The 26,325-nt window shown below is 43.0% G+C and overlaps 1 protein-coding gene across 1 annotated transcript in view; it reads left to right on the forward strand.

The window, feature by feature from the left end:
- The window catches only part of BSN (bassoon presynaptic cytomatrix protein), a 175,605-nt gene that overhangs the window by 148,221 nt on the left and 1,059 nt on the right, over positions 1-26,325 (forward strand). Inside the window, exons 5-9 of the mRNA XM_032239080.1 lie at positions 3,757-10,569; positions 19,431-21,576; positions 21,918-22,837; positions 24,922-25,015; positions 26,113-26,253. Of these exons, the coding sequence (XP_032094971.1) occupies positions 3,757-10,569; positions 19,431-21,576; positions 21,918-22,837; positions 24,922-25,015; positions 26,113-26,253 (10,114 nt within the window). The remainder of the gene's footprint in view (positions 1-3,756; positions 10,570-19,430; positions 21,577-21,917; positions 22,838-24,921; positions 25,016-26,112; positions 26,254-26,325) is intronic.

The raw sequence follows: 26,325 nt of genomic DNA on the forward strand, positions 1-26,325 counted from the left end.
AATTTGTAGGCAAGACTGGAGATGGCGTTCGGTTTCCAGTAGGACAATGCCTTCTTTATTAAACCAAGAAAAAATGTCTGTCAGGATTTGCATGGAGAAAGCACGTGTGGGGCCAGATAAGAAAGCATCCAAGGGGTAAGTACAGTTAGGAATCTAAAATGTGGTGGGGGGAGGAATCCTCCCTCCAGCTCTATTTATAGTCTGGCAGCCTGCAGGAAGTTGCTGAGTTATTGGGGCAGAAGTTATATTACATTCTAAACCTTCACAAAAGGCTCTGACAGACAGGGAGAGCAAAGGTAAGTGAGATGAAAAAAAGGAACCATAATCCTTAATGATGGATATCATTTGTTTTCAAGAAGGCTTGTTTTCCAAACCTCTGGCCAATAGTTGGGGTTTTTATTTATTGAGAAGGATGCATCACAATTGGTATATCAGATGACATTTTCTCAGATCTATGATACCTGTATTATATAATGAGGTATTGTGGGAAGGGGCAGGAGGATAAGCACGGCACTCCCAAATTATTCTGATGCTTTATCTAGGAAAGGTTTAGATCCCTTGCAGTTCAACGGGGTTTGCAAACCCCAGACAAGGAGAGGGATTTGATTGTAACAATTAGGGCCTATCTCATTGCCATCATTATCCCTCAATTAAATATGGATTAACAATATTGAGTCTAATAGATTTGCAACTAATCATACAGTTATACCCAAATTAGGATCATGAATGCTTCTGCATAGAGGAATGCATCAAGCGAGAATGCTGATTTCACAAATTCCTATCTGAATAGCTGTGGTTTTTGCAATGGAGCCAGATTGGGCCTCAGTCCAGCCTCCAGCAACTGCAGGCCCTGATTGGTTGTTCCCCCCAACCCATTTTTTTTTGTCCTTCCCATCTTTATAGGGAAGTTAAGTCTGACTGGATGGATGTTTGAATCACTCTCAGTACTTGTTTTTTTCTTTTAGGGGTAGCCTCCATTCTTTGCTTTTCCAGATGTTTATACGCATGAATGCCTTTGCAACCCCTTTCAACGTTCTCTTGTTTAACACAAACCTTTGCTTTCCTGCACACAAAGGCTTGTATCTCTATTGCTTCACGTTGTTCCCTGATTTTGCTATAGGTCCATAGAAACTAGGATGGCAATGAAGAACTGATGGTTCAGGTTCATAGGAACAAAGATGTGGAAATTGGAGCTTGGTAGCTTGGTTGCAGTCTGCCTATTCTGCAATTTAAATATGAAAAAGAGAGAGGTAGGAACTTTGCAGTGTGAATAGAATAGAATAGAATAAGAATTAGGAATAGAATTAGAATTAGAATTGAACAGTTGGAAGGAACCTTGGAGGTCTTCTAGTCCAACCCCCTGCTCAGGCAGGGAACCCTATGCCATTTCAGACCCTATGCCATTTCAGACCCTATGCCATTTCAGACCCTATACAATTTCAGATAAGATTTTGAAAGAAGCAAGCATGCACGCTAGACTAGGCAGTAGCCAAAGACATGCTCCGTGGAAAATGTAAGGACAGATGGGCTTGCAGAAGAGGCAGGATTGACATTGAGGAACACTGGAATTTCAGTGAGAGAACCCCCAGTCATGGTTCTTAGACTGTTGCATGTTAAAGCCACCTGGGTGGAACCACAGCACAGATTCATTCAGGTAAGAACATATTAGGTAAGCAGCAAGATTTAGGCTAGCACAGTTTTCTGGCATCTCAGGTGGGAAGAGCGCATGGCAAAACAGCTGTTCAGGCATCAGCATGATATGGCAGCAAAAAAAAAAGGCGAATGCAATTTTAGATTGCCTCAGACTATACAAAAGCAGAGTTTCTAAATCACAAGAAATGCTGACTCTATTTTGTTCTGCTCTGCTGAGATCCTGCATTGAATCTCCTGTCTAGGTTGGAGCTTTAAGAAAGATATAGAGAAATTGGAAGAAGAGGGCAAACAAGGGTAATAAGAATAATTAGGAAACTCAAAATGAAGTTGTATCAAGAAAGATTGAAGGCACTGGGCATATCTGGGCATCGATAACCTTGAAAATATTGAGGGAAAATATGGTAGCACTAGTCAAATACCAGAAATGATGTCATACAGATGAAAGTCAAGATTGTTATCTTTCATTCTAGAATGTGGGATGTAGAATAATAGATTTAAGTTAGAGAGGACTTCTGCTGAATGTTAGAAAAATGTCATAAAAGAAAAAGTAGTTTATCAGGGAACAAATTACTCAAAATGCAAGTGTTCTACCTTTCATTGGGTGCATTCATGAATGGATATTAGATAACCTGGCCTGGGGGCTTAAATTTGAAATTTTCCACTGACCTGAGACCTGGACTTGATAAGTTTATGAGGTGGTGCCTCAAAATGGCAAATATGAAGCTTACTCAAAGCTAAGCTAGAAAAAATGTATCATTCAAATAATGGTCTTTGTATGTGCATCTAACATTAAAAACATAAATGTGTGTGTGTGTGTGTTTTGAGAGTTAATGTATTATTCAAAAAGGCATGGGAAATTGTTTTAAACAATCGAGTAACACATTAGGCAACTTTTGTAAAAGCTGAGATAGAGATCTCCAGTGCATTCTTTTGCAGAGTAGGAGTCAAGGATGCTGATACTTCTTTTTGCAAAAGCAACAATTGTGTGTCTGGTCTTGCCTTTAAAATTGTTCAGCCTTGGGTAAACCAGATTTTTTTTTAAAGGAAGAACAGGGCCAATAAGACATGTAAACCTGAGTTCCTGGCTTGGGGGCAGAGAATGTAAATTTATAACATTTCAGAGCTAGCTGCTTGGGTTTGAATTGTTCTAAAAAGCTTGCTGAAAGTAGGCCTGGCATCCACAGTTGGATGGAGACTTATAAGTATCACAATTCGTAATGGCACTAGGCTAAAACATCATTTAGGTTTTAAAAAAACACCAGTTGTATATAATGGGATAAAGTTTTTAAAATAACTAGTTATCATCTGTGATCGGGCAAATAATTCTGATTTGCCAAAACAAGATTGGGTATGCTTATATTTTTCTAATAACAAAAATGTTTCATACTAGTGCTGGGAAATTGCAATATACCTCAAAAATCTTCCCTGTGGGATGGCATTTGCAGCAAAACAGTCTGAGCTGTTCGTTTATTAAACTACAAATAGATGGTCTGAAAAGACCTTGTTCTTTTTTTCCCCCTTTTGTGGATTTGAATCTAGCAGGGAGATGTCTTTTATTAACTACATATATTGCCGTTATACATTTGTGTCATGTTTTAAGGGTGTATATCTGTAAAATGAACTTGTGTTTTGACTTCTGAGCGTAGGTTGGGGTAGGGAAAAAACACAAAAGAATTACTTCCTTGGGCTCCTCATATTAGGAATCAATCTTGCATGCACTTTTAAATTATTAAAAGGTAGAGAGGATCTGGTCTACCAATCAAAAGGCATTGCACATAAATTCTGTCTTTCTGCCATAAATAACTTTCTGGATTAAAAAAGGCAACGAAAACAGTGGAAAAATACTGAGACTCAAATGAAGTCTGTCATCGGGCCCCTGAAAATTCTAAAAAAGAGAACAGAGTGATTGGACAATAATTAGCCTACCGGCAAGCAAAGATAAGGGTGCTGCTCTCATTTCTTAGCATATTTATGGTTGCTGTTTTTGAATATTAGGGTCCAGGTTAATTGCAACTATGAATTGCTGTAAATCTGAATAATAACATGAATTATGTTTACAGTCAGTTATAATGAAATGTTAATTGGTTTTCATTTTCTTTGTAGGACTCCAGCAAGCCTTATCCCTCAGACCTGCAGTCCCGCAGCCCCCAAAGCTTGAGTGATACGGGCTACTCATCTGATGGGATCTCTAGTTCCCAGAGTGAAATCACAGGCTTAGTGCAGCAAGAAGGAGAACAACTAAATGAAACAGGAATTGTGGAACCAAGTCCTCCCAGTCCTTCTGAACTTACTAAGCTGGAAACCAGCATGCGCCCTTTACTGGAGTCAAAGAGCTTGGCCCATCCATCGGCTGACCGAGGGAAGACATACCATGAATTACGGGAGGAGCAGAGGCAGAGACAGAGGCCACGGTCACTGTCTATCACTCCAGAAGCCTTTGATTCCGATGAGGAGCTAGAAGACATAATGGAAGAAGATGAAGACTCTCTGGAATGGGATAATCAAAGGGAGAAGAAGGACAGCGTGGAGTCTTCAGATGATTATGGCAGCAAGCTACGCCATGACTACGTGACAGATAGTAGTGAAGCAGGATTCTCCCCGGTACCAACAAAACAGAAAGGCAAAGAGCCTGTAATGACGGATGAAGAATTCATGAGGAGGCAAATCTTGGAGATGAGTGCAGAAGAAGACAATCTTGAGGAGGAAGAAGAATATGATCGTGCAAAATACAGTACAAAAAATGGACACAAGCTTGATTCTGAGAAAAGCAGAGAGCCTACTCCATCCAAGAGACGCCTGCCTCACAGCTCGAGCAGCATATATGAGGAGGAACAAAAAGAATTGGAAAGCGCCAAAGATGATGATATGGCTGCATCTCAGGGAGGTCTGCGTCGTTTCAAGACCATTGAGTTAAACAGCACAAACAACTATGGCAGAGACATGGAGTTGAGCCAGGAGGCAGATATCAATCTGGACAGAGAACCTGAACTGGAGATGGAGAGCCTCACAGGCTCCCCAGAAGATAGATCAAGAGGTGACTATTCCTCCACCTTGCCACCAACCACACCCAGTTACACCTCAGGAACATCCCCAACCTCGGTCTCTTCTCTGGAGGAAGACAGTGACAGCAGCCCAAGCCGCAGACAGAGATTAGAAGAGGTTAAACAGCAGAGGAAAGCCCGGCATCGCTCTCATGGCCCTCTATTGCCAACCATTGAAGATTCCTCAGAGGAAGAAGAGCTGCGTGAGGAAGAGGAGCTCTTGAGAGAACAAGAAAAAATGCGAGAGGTGGAGCAGCAGCGGATCCGAAGCACAGCACGCAAAACAAAAAGAGATAAAGAAGAGCTGAGGGCACAGAGGAGGAGAGAGAGGTCTAAAACGCCGCCCAGTAATTTGTCACCTATTGAAGATGCTTCACCCACTGAGGAATTGCGTCAGGCTGCAGAGATGGAGGAGTTGCACAGGTCTTCCTGTTCAGAATATTCACCCTCCATTGACTCGGAGGCTGAAGGATTTGATGTCATTGCCTCCAAACTGTACAAATCTGGCAGTGAGTACAATCTGCCAACCTTCATGTCCCTTTATTCTCCAACAGAAAAAATGGCTAGCTCTGGTTACCCATCCAACAAGCCCCTCAAAAGTGCAGAAGAAGCCTATGAAGAGATGATGAGGAAGGCAGAAATGTTCCAAAAACAACAACCTTTCCAACAAAGTATTTCATACAACAACACCTTTCAAGAAGTAAGTTATCGTGGTTCGGAAGACCAAAACAATTTTGAATATCAGTACATCGATGACTATGGTTATGACAGTCGGAGTGTGGATTCCTCGCAAACTGACTATCAGAATGAGCTTTCCAAATCTGGGGCACTATATGAAGAAATCCTTCAAACATCACAGAATATCTCCAGGATGCATCAATCTTCTTCTCTGGATTTGACAGTTGAGCAAGAAATGAAGAAAAAAGGGAGAGAAGATCCCTATCCAGAGAAGCAGTTTTTGAATGCTGAGAGTGCTTATGAAAGTGGCCCACTCACTCCGGGAACAAGTCCTACCCAACTCTCTGCTCCTGTCTCCTTTTCACAGACTGAAAGCAGCGCAGGCAGAATAATCCCTGATGTTAGAGTCACTCAGCACTTTGAAAAAGAGAGTAATGAGCAAACAAAGTTTCAAAGTTCCTCAGTTACAGCTAGCTCAGTTCCAAAGAGTGTAGCTATGCCTTACTCATATAGTAAAGGAACTAGCCAAGTCACTACCATTGTTTCTAGTCCAGCTAGCACAACCCGAATTTACGGCTCTCCAACTTCAAGTGGCTCTGATGTATCACCTGTGTCCACCATTAGCCAAAGCCAGACAAAAGTAACTGCAAGTTATGGTTCTCAAACAGAAAACATTCCCAGGATCAGTGGGCCATCAGTAAGAGATAAGCATCAAGGTGCGACTGATGGCAACACAAATGTACCCATGTCAACCCCCAAAATGTACTCTTTTTACAAAAGTTCCAGTCCACCCCTTTCCCCTTCTTCTCCTACTCAAAGTCCTACTTATTCTGTTCCCAGAACTGGGATGCCATCTAGTTCCGGGGTAGGAGCTAGATCAACGGCTGAGTTTTCTACTCAAACACACAGCACAATTATTTCGTACGACATTGCAACTACTGGGGCATCAACAGATTCTCCAATGATAGCTCAAGGAACACAAACTCCTCACCGAGCCAGCTCCCCACGCCTGGCTAGGCAACAGTCCTCACAAGAAGCCCCCTTTATGGTCATCACCTTAGCGTCTGATGCAGCTATTCAAACCAAGCCAATTGGTGTAAGCTCCTCCATTTCACCACCTTCATCTCCAACTCAGCAAGGCCGCCAGCAAACAGTGCATAGTTACAGCCAAACAGCAATCAATGCAGTGCAATTCCAGTCACAGCAGGTCCAGACCACTCACACCAAGACACAGCCAATGCCTGAAAAAGTCTCTCCTTATACTCCAGGGCAGAAAATGCAGAGCACTGCTACTGACCCTATGCCTGGTATGTATAGCTGGGGCACACTACCTGCAGAGAATATCTCTTTGTGTAGGATATCCTCAGTCCCTGGGACATCTAGAGTAGAACCTGGACCTAGAGCATCTGGTACTAATATTGTCGATTTGAGGACAGCAATAAAGTCTGTTCCAATCATTGTAACAGACTACGGAATGGATCTCACGTCTTTAGCTGCTGAGAGCAGAAAATATTGCCTCACCATGGACCAGTCACCGAGTCGGCAATCCACAGCTATCCAACCTTTAATCATTAACCTCAATGCCCAGGAACAACCACATGCTATTATCAGCAGTGCCACCACTGTCAGCATAACAGTTGCGTCTACCATGCTTATGTCCCAATCAAAGCAACCAGTTGTCTATGGGGACCCTTTCCAGAACAGAATTGACTTTGGACAAGAGACAGGAAGTCCAGTCTGTCTGACACAAATTAAACAGGTGGAGCAAGCTGTTCAGACCGGTCCCTTTAGAGGACCCATGAGTGGAGCTGGCACATCTGCTTCTATGGGCCGTCCAGAAGCAGCAGGTCCACAGCAAACAAAATTTGCAAGATACAATTTGCCCAACCAAATGGCACCCATGGTAAAAAAAGATACACTAATTACTCAGACTAGCAATGCCCAAAATATTGTGAGTGCCATTCCCAGGCCGTTTCCTCAGGATCAAAGCTCAGAGATCTATAGAGGGATCCCAGTGGACCTGAAAAGTCAGACTCCTTCAGTTGGAAGTAAGAAGTCCCAAGTGATGATGGTGCAGATGGATGACATAGCAGCAGGGTCTGTGACAAAACTCATCAAAGAAGAACCTCCTCCTCCTAATGCTCTGGACCTCACAGGAATGAAGCCTGAGAGCCAAGTAGCATGCTGTGATGTAGTCTACAGATTTCCATTTGGAAGCAGCTGCACTGGGGCTTTTAATCCATCTCCTAAGGTGCCAGAAAAGCATGTTGGAGAAGCAGCTCCCCTTGGCAAAGCTAGTGGCCAGTATTATGGAACCAGAGAACAGGAAATGCCGGAGACATACTCTTACAGAGAACAGCCGGCACCGGTCCCTCATCAGTACGAAGAGCACCGATTCCATCCGCATGGCATGTTTGGGAGATTATATTCCTCAATGTCGGATACAAATCTTTCTGAAATGGGGTTGAATTATTACTCAGTTAAAGGGGAGCAGCCCTTCCCTTCCCCTGCTGGAGATTCCGCTGTGGACTTGTCAACTATGAAGCATTCCTACAGCCACGGTTTTACGGAGGGAGGACATCTAGGACATGGGTTGCAATATGGCTCTTTCACTGACCTCCGACAACCCACTGAATTATTAAGTCATTCGTATCCCATGCGAAGGTACAGCTCAGCCTCCAATATCTACTCTGATTATAGATATTCATCAAGAGGAGACTTGGCCAATTTCCAGGAAGCTAGCCTGGCTCATTACAGTGCTACCACTGCTCGTGAAATCAGCCGAATGTGTGCAGCCCTTAACTCCATGGACCAGTATGGGGGCAGGCATGCGAACAGCCAAGATCTTCTACAATATGGACATGGTGCTCTTGGAGCTGCACCAGGAGGGACTGGAAACATTATGGCTCAACAGGGTGGCATGAAACCAAACATGATGTACAATCCAAATTTCCCAGAGTCTCGTTCTGGCTTTGGAAACTTGGCCCAATATAATCTCTCAAGGTTTGGATCTGTCAGACAGGTACTCCCTTCCACAGCCACTGTACGAGCTGCCGACGGCATGATTTATTCAACCATTAATACACCAATAGCATCAACCCTTCCCATCACCACCCAACCAGTTTCGGTGCTACGGCCCATGCTCCGAGGCCTGTACAGGCACTATGCTCCGGGCAGTATCACAGCTGTCCCTCTGGCTAGCCTCACCAGAGTACCCCTAGGTCCTCCTAGGATCCCCCTTGCATCTCAAGGTCTTTATCGCTATACTGTGCCCAGCAGGATTCCTGCAGTTCCTTCTGCATCTGTAATGGAAACACCCATGTATTTAGGAAAACCACTTAGCACCACTGCAGCCAGCACTGCTGCCAGCACAGTAAATGTAGCACCTGCTACTAAGTCCTCTGCTCCAAGCACAGTCGGCTTGCAAAGACCTGAGCAGGCAGGGGTTGGCCCACGCGAGGAGATGCCTGTGTCAACCTCAGAGGTTCAGGGTCCCACCAGGGACACCAGCCAGACACAACAGGAGGTACCTCCCCGACCGCCGGCCCAAAAGCCTCCGACAGAAGCCCCACAGGCCAGCCCTGCTAGCAAAAGAGCCATGGAAAGAGAAGAAAAGGAAAAGGAGGAAGAACGGCAGAGGAAGCAACATGAGCACATCCTCCAGTTCGAAAGGGAAAGAGTGGAACTGGAAAAACTGAGGCAGATGAGGCTTCACGAGGAACTGGAAAGGGAACGGGTGGAGCTACAGAGACACAGAGAGAAGGAACAGCTCTTGATGCACAGGGAAATGCAGGAGTTGCAATCCATAAAGCACCAGGTCCTCCAGCAGCAGCAAGAGGAGAGACAGGCCCAGTTTGCCCTGCAGCGGGAGCAGCTCGCCCAACAGCGCTTGCAGTTAGAACAAATCCAGCACTTGCAGCAGCAACTGCAACAACAGCTGGAAGAGCAGAAGAGGCAGAAGGGCACCTTTCCTCCAGTATGTGACCCAACCGGCCGGATTCCTCCTCAGGTTACCCCTGAGGTAACGATAGAAATGCAAAGGACCTTGGCTCAAAACGGACAATACTGGCCACCCCTAAACCAAGCCTTTATTGCTTCAGCAGCCCCGGGGCAAGATGGACAAGCACAGCATCGCTATCCAGGATTCCAAAGGCCTCTTACAAACTCAGCCTCTGAAATGTCCCTGCAGACTGAAGATCAGTGGGAAGCTGGTCGGGGGATAAAAAAACGGAACTCAATGCCTCGTCTTCGGGACGCGTATGATAAGGAGCCCAGCCATGAACCCTACTTGGTGAAAAAGATCACAGACAGCAGCGTGCAGACTGATGAAGAAGATGGCGAGGAACGTTTCTATGCATCCCGGCGGCGCCGTCCTCGGCGCAGCACTGATTGCAGTGTTCAGACAGATGAGGAAGACGATGCCGAGTGGGAACAGCCGGTGCGTCGCCGACGTTCCCGCTTCTCCCGCCACTCTGATTCTAGTGCCGAGAGTAAAGCCGATTCTTCAGCAAAAGGCATGGCCAGCATAGCCATCCAAACCATCAGTGACTGTTCTGTGCAGACTGAACCTGACCAGTTGCTCCGAGTGTCCCCTTCCATCCACGTCACTTCCCACGACCCCAAGGTGGAGATCGTGAAGTACATCTCTGCCCCTGAGAAGACCCAGAGAGGGGAGAGTTTGGCTTGCCAGACAGAACCCGAAGCGCAGCCCCAGCCAGGCATTGCCATCCCTCAGCTCACGGTGCCCACCTCAATCCCTCCTTACTCCTCCAACATCCAGATGGTCAGCTCTGGGCCTCTGGATCCTCATTCAGTCCGACAGCAAGCACTAGCCAAGAAGAAGCCTGTTCCTCTCGAAATTGGCTACCAATCCCACTTGCCCACAGACTCCTTGTCTCAGCTTGTGTCCCGACAGCCCCCCAAGTCCCCTCAGGTCCTCTATTCCCCCGTGTCTCCCCTCTCCCCTCATCGGTTGCTAGAGTCATCCTTTGCTTCCAGTGAAAGGCTCAACAAGGCCCACGTGACTCCACAGAAGCATTTCATGGCTGAGTCCACCCAGCGCCAGCAGACCCTGCCTCGCCCCATCAAAACCATCCAAAGGTCTTTATCTGACCCTAAGCCCATCAGTCCCACCTCAGAGGAGTCTGCAAAGGACAGGTTTTCCTTGTACCAGCACGCCTTCCTGCCCGGCAGCCAGGTAAGATTGCTTGGTGTATGAAAATTGAGTGGGATCTGATCATATTTCGTCTCTTTCTTTCAAAGTCCCAAAGGACTTATACGACTCTGTTGGCTTTATTAGTAGGTCCCAGTGGTGGGTTTCAAATTTTTTTAGAACATCTTCTGTAGGTGTGGCCTGCTTTGTGGGAGTGGCTTGCTAACCATGTGACCAGGTGGGAGTGGCTTACCAGCCATGTGACCGAGTGGGGGTGGCTTGACAGTCATCTGACTGGGTGGGCGTGGCCAACTTGTAAAATGTGGTGAAACTCACTTAACAATGCTCTTGCTTAGCAACCAAAATGTTGGCTCAGAAACTCTGGCATTTGAAGCACACAAGTCTTAAAGCTGTCAGGTTACGACCCTTGCACCCTTAACCCTTTAGGAAAAAAAAAACCAGGGGTGTTCAAACTTGAAAGCTTTAAGACTTGTGGACTTCAACTCCCAGAATTCCTCCTCTTGCTCTTCATCTTGATGATGTGCAGACGGGCAGGGGGAGGGAGCTGGAACCAGTTCTAAACGGCACTGTAGATTTGTGGAACCTCTTCTAGAGAAGAGGTTAGAACTGGCAGGAACCCACCCCTGGTGGGTCCATACAGTATATATAAATAACAGGGCAAGAAAGAAGGGAAATGTTTTTAGCTTCAGACAAAGACTAGCACATCACTCTTCAGGTCCATAGCAGGTTCTGCATTTACAGTGTGAGCTGAACGTCATAATTTGTTTTACATCTCTATCTCCTTTCAGATCCACCACTGGATCTGTTCTTATTCATGCTTCTTTCCACTTGCCCTGGGCAGATTGGAGCCTTTTTAATCCCATTTTTAAAAGTATGGATTCTTTTTAAATTAAATGGATTATTGAGAAAATGTATATACTAAGCAATAAGCCTACACTACAGTCAGCTTTTTATCTGACGTGCTTAAAATTTATAGCACCAGTTTTTTAGAATCCTTTCCAAGACATTTGCATAGATAAAATGTCGTATTTGTCTTCATTCAATCTACTCAGCATCTCCCCAATATGACATTAAGTGCTAAGAAACCTACAGGAATAATATAGATGTTGAAATGTCATCCTGTCTCTCTCACATACATTAATAATGGTATCAACCACCTTGAATGTGTTTTGTTCCATCATAGTGTGGTTGAAGTGCTAAATATGTTTATGATGCATTTATCATCTTTTTTTTTAATTTCCCCTTTCCTTAAATGCATTCTTGATACTGTGCAGTCTGTGCACACTTAGATACTAAGGACAGTTAAGTTCAAAACAGAGTGTGATCTGTTTTCTGCGGTTTAAGAAACACGTGGTAATATGGAAGAAAATGGCTTGTCTGTCTGCCATCTAGCGGTGGTAAAAGGAAATGCCATTTTCTGCCTTGCATAAAAATATTTCTTACTGGCATAGACAGGATTGTGATCTTTTCCTTGGCAGTTAAAAGACATCCTGTATCCCCCAAAGTATCCTCCTTGGTTAACTGTCTTTTACAAGAGTTAAAGTAAATAAACCAACCGTAGTACCATCCTGCATGAAGTAATAACATAATGTCTCATAACTGTTATCCATCAAGGCCAAAGAGGCAAGGTGTTATAACCGGCAGGGAGAAATTCAGTTTTTCATTTTGGCCTCTGGCATAACTGAAAAATAGGGAATGAACCCTGTCTTCCTGAAAATACCAAAGAGTGGACTGGCTGAAATGCATACATGTATATTTGCCTGGAGATAAAGTGGACAATGTACTTGCCACATTGTTTTTCTAGCTCCCTTCCACCCACCCCCCTTTTTTCTCAGTGAGAAATAAGTTAGAAAGGAGAAGGCAGGAATTAAGAATTGGATAGCAGCATAAGGAAAGGGTGCCCACTTCCTTTCCTGCTTCTCTGGAAAATCTTTCAATTAGCTGTACCAAGAGAACGATTCCCCCAGTTGGCCCTTAGCCTTAAATATAGCAAATGATGTATGGATGTATGGATGCATCCTTTCATAAGGATACTGCAGTGGGAAAATAGAATGAAATACCCCATGGAATAGAGGGCCCTGATGCTCCACCCACCCACCCACCCCCAAAAAAGCCAAGCCCATCATAAGTAGCTACTGTATTGATGGTATTATTATCTCAAACAGTCTTGAGTTCTGGCAGATTCTTGGGAAATAACACTGACAGTTTACATTGTGGACCAGTGAAGCCAAAAACCATGGCCTGTCCAAAATCTATTTATATTTAAAGCGGCACAGAGCTTATTTTGATTGCAATGTAAACATATTTGCCAGATCTTTCTTTCTTTCTTTCTTTCTTTCTTTCTTTCTTTCTTTCTTTCTTTTTCTTTCCTTCCTTCCTTCTTCCTTCCTTCCTTCCTTCCTTCCTTCCTTCCAGACATTTCACAGAGAGCTATCTCATCTTTTCTATTGCTATAAAAACAAAATTATAGTCCTAAAGCCTCTTGCTGAAGAGGTGTGTGTGTGTGTGTGTGCGCGCGCGTTTGTAGGGAATAGGGAGGTTTGCTCTAACCTGCTGTGTGTGCAGTTTTTCCAGCTGTTTCACATGATGAATAGCAATTGAATCTATAGCAGATTTCTCCTGTTCCAGTTCTTTGTTTATTCACTTATATGTCATGTGAGGAAACCTACAGCTTCAGATTGCTTCTTGTTTGCTACAGCCTTGAAAGCATCACTCTTCCAGGGTTTTCCAGATGAATTACGTAGACTAAGGGCTTTTGCGAAAAATTGCACTATTCCTAAAATGAATGTTGTCAGTATAGTGCTTATAGACGTGCATTTTTCATGCTTTGAGCCTCTGCAGGTGTCAGAACCTAGTAGACTTTTGCTCATCTGTAAAGTTAAATAGGGTGACTGTTACTGCTGTATTTGGACAAGAATTACAGGGCTGCCAGCTAGACAAGAAAGAAAAATAAATCATGCAAGAAGGTAGTGGCAAAGAATTTTAAATAACATTTCTAACAATAAGAAAACTGTATGGATCTAATCACCAGGAGTCAGTCTCTACTTGAGGAACACTTCAGCTTTTTTAACCCTTTTTTGTTTCCTTATCACTAATCAAGACTGGTGCAAGATGCAATTTGCAAATGACCTTCAACCATTACTTTTAGAATAAGTGTTTGAAAGCAAACATGTTCGGCAGCTTGATTCCTGTGCTAAAATAGCAAGCCCCATAAAAAAGGGAAATATTCTCTGTATGAAAGGAAAACACAAAGAACTAGATGTACATATGTATGAGGCCATGACTGAGAGATCTGAAAACACATCTCAGCGATGCTTGTAGGTGGCGGTAATGTTGTAATGTTTTCAACTGTGAGGCTGAAAAAGATTTTCGGATTTTTGACACCATTGCCAAAAGGCAATTACAGATCTGCACCAATAGAACGGTAGCTTCTACATTCGTGAAAAGTACTATTTATATTATATTCCACATTGGCTAGTTCCAGCCTCAACTTCTGTTCTGGGTCCCACTATTCAAGAAGTTGTTGGGCAAATTATAGCAGGAACAAACAAACAAAAAACGGGAGGTAGCATGGATGAAGGAAGTCCGGTGAGAAGAGATGGAAGAAACATACTTGTTTGTCATTGATAGAAAGATTCTGTGAGGGGGTGAAATCCATACATGCCTGTGAGAATCACAGCCAGAAGTAGTTCACAACCACTAAAGGATAAAAGGAAAAAAATCTTAATGATAAAAGTAGTTTGATGTTTAAATGAAGGCTCTAGCAAAGTGGTGGGTTCTCCTTTCTAGGCATCTTCAAATTAAGCCTGGACAGTCTTGGTACAGTATTTATTTATCATGACAACTGAACACTTACCTGAAGTGATACATACATACATACATACATACATACATACACACACACACACACACACACACACACACACACACACACACACACACACACACACACACACACATATATATATATATATATATATATATATATATATATGTTTTATTTGTGCTGATAAATAAATAAAGGGAGACTGGTATAGATCTATTTCAAGCTATTTAGCTCTCATCAGCTAGCCATACCCTTACTGGGATTCGAACCCCAGTAAGGATATGGCTAGCTGATGAGAGCTAAATAGCTTGAAATAGATCTATACTAGTCTCCCTTTATTTATTTATCAGCACAAATAAAACACAAATATAACAAAGGCAACAGTAAAAATATTGGGTTTCTGTCGTGATGGACTTTTGTGATGAGCCGATTGACAGAGAATGGAAGCAGTTAGCTTCCTCCCATAATTGGGGCATACCAGGGGTTGTGACTTTAAATATATATATATATATATATATATATATATATATATATATATATATATATATATATATATATATATATATATATATATATTTAAAATATTGCCAAAATATTTCAATTTCATTAATTGTAAAGTAATGTATATTTTAAAAGACTACCTTCAAATTACAATTGCATTCTTATTCAAACTGAGTCTCCTTGTGTATATAATAGAATATAGAATAGCAGAGTTGGAAGGCACCTTGGAGGTCTTCTAGTGCAACCTCCTGCTTAGGCAGGAAATCCTATACCACTTCAGACAAATAGTTATCCAGCATCTTTGAAACTTCCAGTGTTGGAGCATTCATGACTTCTGGAGGCAAGTTGGTCCACTGATTAATTGTTCTAACTGTCAGGACATTTCTCCTCAGTTCTAAGTTGCTTCTTTCCTTGATTAGTTTCCACCCATTGCTTCTTGTCCTGCCCTCAGGTGCTTTGGAGAATAGCTTGACTGTCTCTTCTTTGTTGTACCCCTGAGATATTGGAACACTGCTATCATGTCTCGCCTAGTCCTTCTTTTCATTAAACTAGACATACCCAGTTCCTGCAACTGTTCTTCATATGTTTTAGCCTCCAGTCCCCTAATCATCTTTCTTGCTCCTCTCTGTACATGTTAGTACCAGTATCTAACAGGCAGGGACTAATTTGGAATTGTGCCAAAGAAATATCACTTATATTTTTCTGCTTCTTGTTTGCTCCCAACCACTTCTTTCTCTTTTTTGCATTCTCAGAATCCTAAAATCCCTGATTTCCCAAATAACATTTCTCCAATCTGTTTAACACACATAAGTGGAGGGATATATATATATATATATATATATATATATATATATATATATATATATATATATATATATATATATATATATATATATATCTTTCTTATAAAATGGCAAAGCGGTTGCATTGTTGTAATAATAGTTGTGAAATCAATCACATAATAAGAAGATTCTGAATCAAGCAGGGCCCATCTAATTCCTGTAGCCCATTACCTACATGAAAGGCCAGATGCCTCTTGGTGAAATAAACAAGCAAACTGCCCATTTTTCTCCCTTTAACTAGAGATTACTAAATATTCAGTAATTAAAGCTAATGATGCTAGGTAAGCCTGCCTTCCCCATGAATTGTTTTCCATGCCTGCTCATAATCTTTTCCCACTCCTTCCATTTGAGTACAGCACTCCATGATATGCTATAATAGATCATATGTACACACAAAATAGAGATGACACATTTTACAAATGATGCAGGCTCAAATTCTTGGCAGATTCATTTGACTTCTCAATATCACAACTTATCCTGAGCCATTGTGGAAGTTCTGCTTTAAACATACAGCATTTTTACTTCTGATTGACATCTGACACAAGACATCTGAATTAACAATCTTGTGTCTATCTTAAGGATAGCTTGTTGGAATTTTTAGACACCATAGCTTGGCCTAAAGTTGCATATTGAGAACAAAAAATGCTAACACGATTGGGATGCTGTACCCCCATTCAAGCCTTATTCAATCTGTTATTGTAACAGATCCAGGAATTATGGCAGTTTCTCCTCCTTTCTGTTGCGGGTCTGGGTACAATGCTTCTACACAATGAGGGACATTCCTAAAGCCAGGAGATAAATAGGGACTGTCATTTATATGGAGGCAAAAACACCGTTATTGTTATTTATTCTCCATTCTGCATGGTACAGTGACTGAAGTTATTGTCTCAGAAACTCAGGTCCTTTTACCTGGTATTCAGGCCCAATGAACAACACAAAATAGGTGGCAAGGACTAAGAAATGTATTTGCAAATAAAAGGTTATCCAGAAGCAAGTTGCAGAATGGGCATAACCCTGCTCAGAGTTAACACCCTTTTATACAGTTTTGAAAAGAATACATTGCCCTGAACCAATCATGGGAGCATACATCACTACAAGCCAATCACTAAAAGCAAATTTATGCATAATATTTCGGTAGATAGAGTAACAACAAAAAAACTATTGCTATACGTTAAATAATGAATACATGTGTTGAAGTATCTTAAAATGGCTTGTTCTAACAATGGCTAAAACATGGGAGAAAGGTTGAAACTGACCTGTGCCATGGAAATGTATTGAGTGACTTGAAGATCGGTCCTTTTTTTGTGGGGATGAAATCTCCACATAAGTTTTGTTGTCCATCTTCAAGAGTGAAGACAAATGCCAAAGAACTTGGCAGATAGTTTGAGAGAGTGTGTGTGGATCTGCATGTGTCTGTATGGTCTCTGAGGAGCTACAGCTACATCAGGAGCATTGTAGGGTTTGCAAATTTAATGTCCTTTAAAGGTCTCCACCACAGTTGTGGTGGAGTTGTGAGCAAAATAGCTAATCCTGTTGTCTCCTGGTGCTCAAACTTGCTCTGCTGAAATCCCCACATGAAAAGCAGCCATCTAAGGCACGTGTCGGTGATCTCCCATCTTCTCCTTCTTCAAAGTATTAGCCATCTTGCTCGCAACCATGGTGGAGACTTTCAAAGGATACCAAGTTTGGAAATCTCACTTTCTAATCACTCACTTTCATTCAATCCTGAATGAAAGAAAATTTTAATCATAAGCATAATAATTTTTTTCAGGTTTCTGCATTAGTCTCAGGTGCTAAGCAGAAGCACATTGTCTAGATCAGTGGCCCCCAACCTTTTTGACACCAGAGACTTGTTTCATGGAAGACAGTTTTTCTATGGACCGGATTGCTGATAGTTTCAGTTTCATTTACCCACCCAACACTCACCTCCAATGTGCAGCCTGGTCCTTAACAGATCATAGACCAGTAGCGGCCCATGGCCTGGGGGTTGGGGACTCCAAACTAGAGAATAATACTTGCTAATAGATATTTGTGAAGAGATTATCACATTCTTACTTTCTTTTCCTCAATAATTACTCCTGTGTTTTACCCTTCCTTCCTTCCTTCCTTCCTTCCTTTCTTCCTTCCTTCCTTCCTTCCTTCCTTTCTTTCTTTCTTTCTTTCTTTCTTTCTTTCTTACTCTTCATCTTGATTTATGAAGCTGATTTATTATTCTATACCTTGAGGGAATCTAGTGTTCAATAATAATAAGAAGTATAAACAACTCAAATTGAAAATATTAAAAATAATGTATTATTTCTCTTCAGCAAATAATTATCATGTCAGACTGATGGCATTTGTCTTCTAAGTTGAGACATTTTGCCTGACCTAGAGGAAATCTGAAGGCACAAGTGGTGGATTGTAGGCAGTACGCCCCGGTATATGTGTACGGGAGCCAGCCCAGAGCACTGGATACCATTCCGGTATGGTGCTCCGGAGGGCCCACCCACCCGAGCTCCTACTTGTGTTTTAAGGCTTCTGAGCTTCCACGCACAAGCATGGCACGTACAGTGCCTGCGTGACGCTCCATGGAGCAGCTGGAGCATCACAGAGCATCGCGGAGGTGCTAAGACGCATTTGTGCGCTGCACGCATGTGTGCACGTGCTCCGTGCATCCATGAGGACGCCACCAGGCCCATTCCAACCGTACCAGTTGGAACGGGATATGAAACCCACCACTGGAAGGCACCCAAAGCTCTTCAGGATCAATCTAATATGCTGAATTGGAACAGCTACTATTGCCATCATCAGGATCATATGGTAGCTTCTTTTTTGATTATTGATCCCAAGTATTTATTTAGATATGCATATTATTTGCATGATTTCATTTAGTCTTACGGGGCCTTTTGGGGCGGGGTGGGAACCTGTTTTGCAAGATTCAGTGAGATGCAACTTTTTTTAAAAAAAAGCTATGTGAAATTATTAGCCATTATGATATTAGAGACTTTTTAGGGGCTATACGTCACTTGTGGATTTTGCATAGCAGTTCACCCTAACTGCAAAAATAACAAAGAAATAAAAAATTGAAACCCTACAAAAATCTGAGTCGCACAAACAGTGAATTTTAATTTCTTCAGACCCTAGTCAGACTACCTAAAATATATAGATGTTTCATCTGCAAAGCAGAAACATTATTCCCCCTCCACCCCCCAAGATAAATAGATTTGACTTATTTAAATCTGTGAATCATACTGGATTAATTTTGTATGGGTGCGTTAGGAAAAAATAGTTTGACTTCTGCCTCTTTCCATTTTTTTCTCAGTGTCAGTAACTGTGCCTGTTGATAGAGCAGATGTTTGCCAGCAACATTATTATTCATTCAAGATGTTTGAGTATCAAGAAATACTTGTCTCCCACATTAGGAATTATTTATATAAAGTGCATTTTGTTCATATATTTTACTCCAAAGAAACTACCAACAGCCTTTATAAACTGCCCATTATTAGATAGTGCTTAAATCCACTAAGTGCTACGGTAGTTATTTTCTTTAAAAAAATTTAAAACATCAAAATATTAATATTAAAAGCATTTAAAATATTAATATCTAGAATTAATCTTTTACATCTTGGGGAAATGTACAGACCATGGTTATCAACTGCCCCTCCTAGTAAGTGAAAACGGCTGTGAATTCTTCCATCGTATCTCTGAATTTAACCAGACCTTCCATTGCTTTGTAGATTTCAACCTTGCAATCAAACACCCTCACTCGGAAAGTGAAGCGGACCCTGCCTAGCCCCCCACCAGAAGAAGCTCAGATTCCTCTGACCAGCCAAGCCCACTCACAGATGTACATGCCTGGCTTCATGCCAAAGGGTATTGGCGGGCAGCCCATCCAAGTGACCAAAGCCAGCCTCCTTAGAGAACTTGACCGGGACTTGAAGCTGGTAGAGCATGAATCCACAAAACTGAGAAAGAAACAAGCCGAGCTGGATGAAGAAGAGAAAGAGATTGATGCCAAGCTGAAGTACCTGGAATTGGGGATCCACCAGAGGAAGGAATCTTTGCTGAAGGATCGGAATATTCACGATTATCCGTATTTGATGCGCTTGGGAGAGAATCGAGATTATATGTCAGACAGTGAACTAAATAACCTTCGCCTCTCTGGTTATGAGACTGGAAGCCTCCTGACAAGGCCCAGCGCCACCCCTTCTAACCAATATGCAGAATTTTCCAGCACCCAGTATACTTCAACAACTTCCTACACCCCATACCAGTACTCCTCAGTTCAGACCGCTGCACCAGGGCCAGCTGCATTCCAGCAAACAAGATTTCAACCTCCATACTATCCTCCAGCAAGCAGTGGTCCTACTCAACATGATTTCCAGCCAAACCAGATGTCTGCTTACCCTTCCCAAACTACATACCAGGCACATAGCTTCACCCCAAGTACTGGGTATCAGTCTGAACTGGGCCTACAGAGCCACCAAGGCTTCTGCCCACCTTACCAAGTTCAGACCGCTTATCCCAGTCAGCCTGCTCAGGGTGCTCTTCTTCAGACTCATGCAGACACCCACACAACCTCCCAGAAACCGAGACAGACCTCACTGGCTGACTTAGAGCAGAAGATCCTGACCAATTATGAAGTCATTAGCAATCCCACTGTGGTGATTTCTGCTGCGACTCCAGAAGTGATCTACAGCACCGCAACAGTGACCAGCAGTTATGATCAACACAAAGCCCCAGAAGGGAGGCCAGGAGATAGGAGCAGTGCTGCACAAAGTCCCTCTACAAGCTATTCTTCTGACTCTCTATATACCAATCTAGAGCAAAACATTCCTCGGAACTATGTGATGATTGATGATATCAGTGAATTAACCAAAGAGAGCAGCACAGGGGAGGGTCAGAAAGGTGATTTGCCATCACACAGCAGCAATGGGCTGCCTATCAAAGAGAAGAGGGAGGTTGCAGATGTAGATGTCTCTAGCAGACCTTGTTGCTATTCAAAAGGAGAAGAGTCTGAAGAGGATATTTATGATCATCATGGTCCAGACCATCGGGGGAAAAGCTATCCTAAAGGCACAGAGAGCAATGGGAGAGTATCAGGTAGTTCGTATTATTATGGAGACAGTGATTATAGGTCATCCTCTCGTCCAGACAAGCATGGAGCAAGTATGGGAGTACAAAAACACTCTTCAAAAAATCTGGCCCCTGCTGTCATCTCTTCCAAGCGCAGCAAGCATAGGAAACAAGGTATGGAGCAGAAGATCTCCAAATTCTCCCCTATAGAAGAAGCCAAAGATGTAGAATCCGATCTGGCCTCCTATACAGCGACTACATCAGTTAGTAGCAGCAGTGTAGCATCCAGAGCAAGGAAAATGCAAGATGATATCACTTATGGCCTAAAGAAAAATGTATATGAACAGCAGAAATACTACGGTGTATCCAACAGAGATGGGATGGAAGAAGATGACAGAACATATAGTGGTGGGCGATCAAGATCCTCTGGATATGTGTCAGAAAAACTGTCAAGCCGTGAAATTAGAAGCAGATCTTATGAAAGAGAGAGCATGGAGAGGCCTCAGAAAGGAAGCTCCAAGCCTTCCTCCCTTAGTATGAGTCAGAGTCGTGGGCGACCTCCAATTCGCACGCAAACTTCAGAAGAAGAAAGTCCTATCAGTCCATTGGGGAAATCCGTGGGCGTATCGCGATCCTCAGGTGGTCCTCTTCCTCAGTCGGCTGGAGATAGTTGCTCCCAGTTTTGCTCTAGTCACTCATTGCCTGATGTACAAGAACATATTAAAGATGTGCCAAGAACCCACTCTTACAAACACGAAGAAGGCTACATCATGGATGATTCACACTGTGTTGTTTCAGACAGTGAAGGTAATAACTACCTGTAGTGACTTATCTTCAAGCATGCCCAAGCGGGTCATATTTGCAAAGAAAATGCCACAAATTTCATTTGCTTGCCGTGTGCCTTTATCATGATTTCACTTTTTGTTTTATGTTAGCATGTTGCACATTGCATGTCCTAATGTTGTTCACTGCTTGTTCAGTGTGTTTTTGTGCTGAGGTTTCTGTTTTTATATTTCCTGAGTGGCTGCTGTGACATACCCTGTATTCCTGTGATAAGCTTCTTCTCTATTTCATTGCATGGCTTCCATCAGAATACATTCCTAGCTTTGGATCAGGAGATTCACTGTGATCTTTTTTGGTTTCTGAAGCCTACCACTTGGGCCAAGAGGAGACGGACTGGTTTGACAAACCAAGAGAACCTCGTTCAGAGAGGATGAGGCATTACGGTGGGCATTCCTCATCCTCTCAGAGGAGAGGTCCAGTTAAACACACTTATCATGATTATGATGAGCCCCCAGATGAAGACTTGTGGCATCACGATGACTATTCCCACCCACGTCACTCTTCCTCCAAAGATCACAGGAACCATGGAGATTATGGGCGACATTCATCTTCCTCCCGCCACTCCACTGATGACCTACCCAAGAGATCATCCAGGCAACACCCAAGGGACCCAGTCCGCCATGAGTCACATGGACGTGGACATGGGCAGCCCACTTCCCAGAAGAAGGCTCAGCAACCGGATTCAAGAACGCAGCAAGGTTATCCTCCCAGCTCCTCGGAGTACCCTCAACAGTCGCGACAGCCGTCTGGCTATCATCATACCTCAGAGTCCCAGAAATCCCAGAGGCAGATGCAACATGGGCTGCCATCTCAGCAGCCAAAATCCGAGCCTCTGTCTCACCAACAGCAGCAGCAAAAGCAGCAGCAGCAGCAACAACAACAACAGCAGCAGCAGCAAAAGCAGCAGCAGCAGCAGCAGCAGCAACCCAGGCAACAGCAAGTTGGGCAGCAGCAACCATCATCTAGGCAGCAGCAACCACCAGGCAGACAACCTCAGCAACAGCATCAAGCAGGTCCTTCTCATCAACAGCCTCAACAGGTTCGGATGCAGCAGCAACAACAACCACAACAACCACAACCACAACAACAACCGCAACAGCCACCACTGGGAACCCAAGCCCAACCATCCTTACGGCCAGCCCAACAGCAGCCTGGTCAGCCTCAGCCATCAGGCAAACCGCAGCCAACTGCCCAAGCACAACCTAGCACTCACCAAGCAGGACCAGTGAGTACCATTCCAATTTTCTTTAAGGAGAGATGTTTGATCATTCCACCATTGCTAACTGGCTGTTGTCTCGCCCTTCATTAAGATGTGAATGGTCTGTTCCAGGGTAGCAAATGTGTGCATTCATCTCAATATCCCACACACAAAAGCCAAATGTAATATATATGTATTCATGGAACACATGAATCATTCTACAGTCTAGATGAATATATTATATGCAGGTAAGTTGTCTTGATGGATGGATTGCAAGAGTTAATCATGGAGTCAGAGGTTCTAGAGGAAACATCCTGTTCAGCAAAATGTTGGAGAGAAGTAAAAAAAAAAAAAATTAAATAGGGGGAAAATGTAACAATTATGGAGGTATACCAGCTCCCTAGACTTCTGAAGGAGGCTTCATTTGTAGTCAAAAGTTAGGAGATGTAAGGGACCGGGAGAATAAACTTGGGAGATAGGAAGAAGAGCTGCAGCCAGAGCAATAGTCAGACAAGAGGTATCTCTATCCACAGAAGGAATGGGGATGGACAAAGCATCTCAAAAGGGATCCTCCCTTATTCTCTGGGAACGAAAAGGGAGGGGAGAGATTCTGTTACCTTAACCTTACAATAAAGTTATTTTTAGTAATGATTGTTTTGGTTTCCTGCCTGGATTACCTCAGAGGGCTGACAGGAGAGTAGAGCCCACAGCCACAGAGCTCCTTTTAGCAATTCCAGGTTTGGGGGTTGAGTCCCCAAAACAGAGCTGGGTTCCTACCGGTTCGGCCTGGTTTGGCCGAACCGGTAGTGGTATGGCAGCCTGGGTCGCTGGAACTGGCAGCAGCCCAGGCCTGCCACAACCCCCGAACTGGTTCCACAGTTGCTGCCATCACCGCCACCATCTTGTTTTTGAGTTCTGTGTAAGTGCAAAATAATTTTAATTGAATTGTGCATGTGCTTATGCGTATGCACAAAGCATGCACCCAAACGAACTGGCAGTAAAGACGGCCAGAACCCACTCCTCCCCCAAAGGATGCCAAAATTTAATTTTGAATTTGACAGGTTAGAATATTTAAATACACAGAGGATGATCATATTTAATTGTCTTCAACTAAGTAATTGTAATATTTACATCGTATTTTTTTCTTGGCCCAGCCTTGCTTTGAAATGTGGTTTCTAGTTTGCCACCCGCTGGTCTAAAATGAGCCCCCACCTGAAAACAATTACCCTTTTCTGTCATTGAGTCTAGAATTAAAGAAACTTGGAAACGTTGGAAAGAAGGAGATCTTTGGAGAATTAGAATGAGTAAAGGTATAGGTAGGTATAGGTATAAGTTTATTTATAGGCCGCCCTTTTCCCTGAGGGGACTCAGGGCGGCTTACAACTTATGTAGGAGGGGATACATACAATGACATAGAACAATACATAATTTAAAAAATAGAGCAACATTCATCATTCGGGCGGGGACGGATTATAATCTTTAACCCCAGGCCTGACGGGATAGCCAGATCTTGAGGGCTGTGCGGAAGGTCTGGAGGGTGGTGAGGGTACGAATCTCCACGGGGAGATCGTTCCAAAGGGTCGTAGCTACTACTGAAAAGGCTCTCCTCCGTGTAGTTGCCAGTCGACACTGACTGGCAGATGGAACTCGGAGGAGGCCCAATCTGTGAGATCTGATAGGTCGCGAGGAGGTAATTGGCAGGAGGCAGTCTCTCAAGTACCCAGATCCACTACCATGAAGGGCTTTATGGGTGGTAAGTAGCACCTTGAAGCGCACCCGGAGATCAACAGGTAGCCAGCGCAGCTCGCGGAGGATAGGTGTTATGTGGGCGAACCGAGGTGCACCCACAATCACTCGCGCGGCCGCATTCTGGATTAGCTGAAGTCGCCGGATGCTCTTCAAGGGCAGCCCCATGTAAAGGGCCAATTAGAAATAAAAAGATGAGTCAGCTTTTAAAATTATGGTGTCAAAGGTGCTAGGTATGTTTTCAGCAGATGGGTTTTATATTAAGATACTTTTTCTCTAGCATGCATTGCTATTCCCCAAATCAGAGACTGGGAGAAAAAAGGCTTTCTTAAACCAACAAATGAAACTTCTGTTTCCCATTATAGGCTAAAGCAGAACAGCCGGATGTATCCAAGCCTACCACAAAAGTGCCACAGGTGGGGAAAGCACCCCAGACACAACCACAGGGGACAGCTGGAGGTCAGTAAGCAGCTTCTCAACTAGGCATGTGTTTTTAGCACCTACAATTGTGTGCATTTCACTAGGGAACACTAGCAGAGTTGATTTCCAAAGGAAAGATTCCCCTCCTTTTTCAAAATGAATTTCAAAATGATCACAAGATACCCTAGGCAAGATCAAGAAGAAGAGAAATGTTTGGTCACGGTTGGCCTCAAAATATGCGCCAAATAGTATAGAAATAATTCACATAAGACTAGAATTGTGTAAGTCATGGTAAAGGTGTCACAAGTAAAAGAAGCCTTCTTAGTGTCTTCTTCCTGTTAACAGAGAGGATGGAACATCTCACCCTGATTAAAATCTGATAATAAATTGCTTGCTCTTTACTTAGCTCAGCTTAAAATACTACTTTCATTGAGAAACGCATATCAATAACTTCCAGTTACTTTAGGTGCAAAAAATGGCCCTTCCTACAGAGAGTCAGTAATTGGGCAGATAAGACATGAACTTCTTTTGACTTGCCCTCATACTTTGCAACCCGTTTCATTGAAAGTTCAGATTGGAACTTATATTTTTATTTTCAGAAAGGCTATCAAGGTGCATATATTCATGTTAGGCTTTTTTTAAATTTTATTTATCAAATTTATTGGCCACCCATCTTACTGCAGAATAACTCTGGGTGGCTTTTGGACTGCTTAAATTAGGGGTGTCCAACCGTGGCAACTTTAAGCCATGGCTGGCTGGGGAATACTGGAAGTTGAAATCCACAGGTCTTTTCCAATTGGAAAAATTGGAAACGTCTGGTTTAAATGACAGATTTACTGAATATTTAGCTGTTATGCTTTTCTATTACGTTAAATTTATTTTAGTTGGGCATTGGGTTCTTTTGTATTTTCTTTTATTTCTGGTCACTGAAAGGACCATTTTCTGTATGGAAAGATTGGATATAAATATTCTGAACAAATAAATGCTTGCCACTGACATTTTTTTCTCGCAAGACTGATTGTATTTCATTAGTGAGTAAAGATAATTTTTTTACAAACTGTTTCCTGGTGGTAAAGTATGGCATCCATTTTATTGAATTCATACATATTAATTTATTTTACCACTTTCTCCCACAGGCATTAAATTGGGCCCCAAACCAACAGGCGCATCCTTATCTACAGGAGCAGCAGCTGGACAGCCAGGAGCAGAGGGTGAAAGTGTCTTATCCAAAATCCTGCCAGGAGGGGCAGCAGAACAAGCAGGCAAATTGACAGAAGGTGGGAATTCTGAGTCACAATATTTTCAAGTGTTCACTTTTCAGATGATTGCGATTCAGATGATCTGTCCTG

This window comes from Thamnophis elegans, chromosome 2 (assembly GCF_009769535.1).
Source record: "Thamnophis elegans isolate rThaEle1 chromosome 2, rThaEle1.pri, whole genome shotgun sequence".
In the NCBI taxonomy this organism is placed as follows: Eukaryota; Metazoa; Chordata; class Lepidosauria; order Squamata; family Colubridae; genus Thamnophis; species Thamnophis elegans.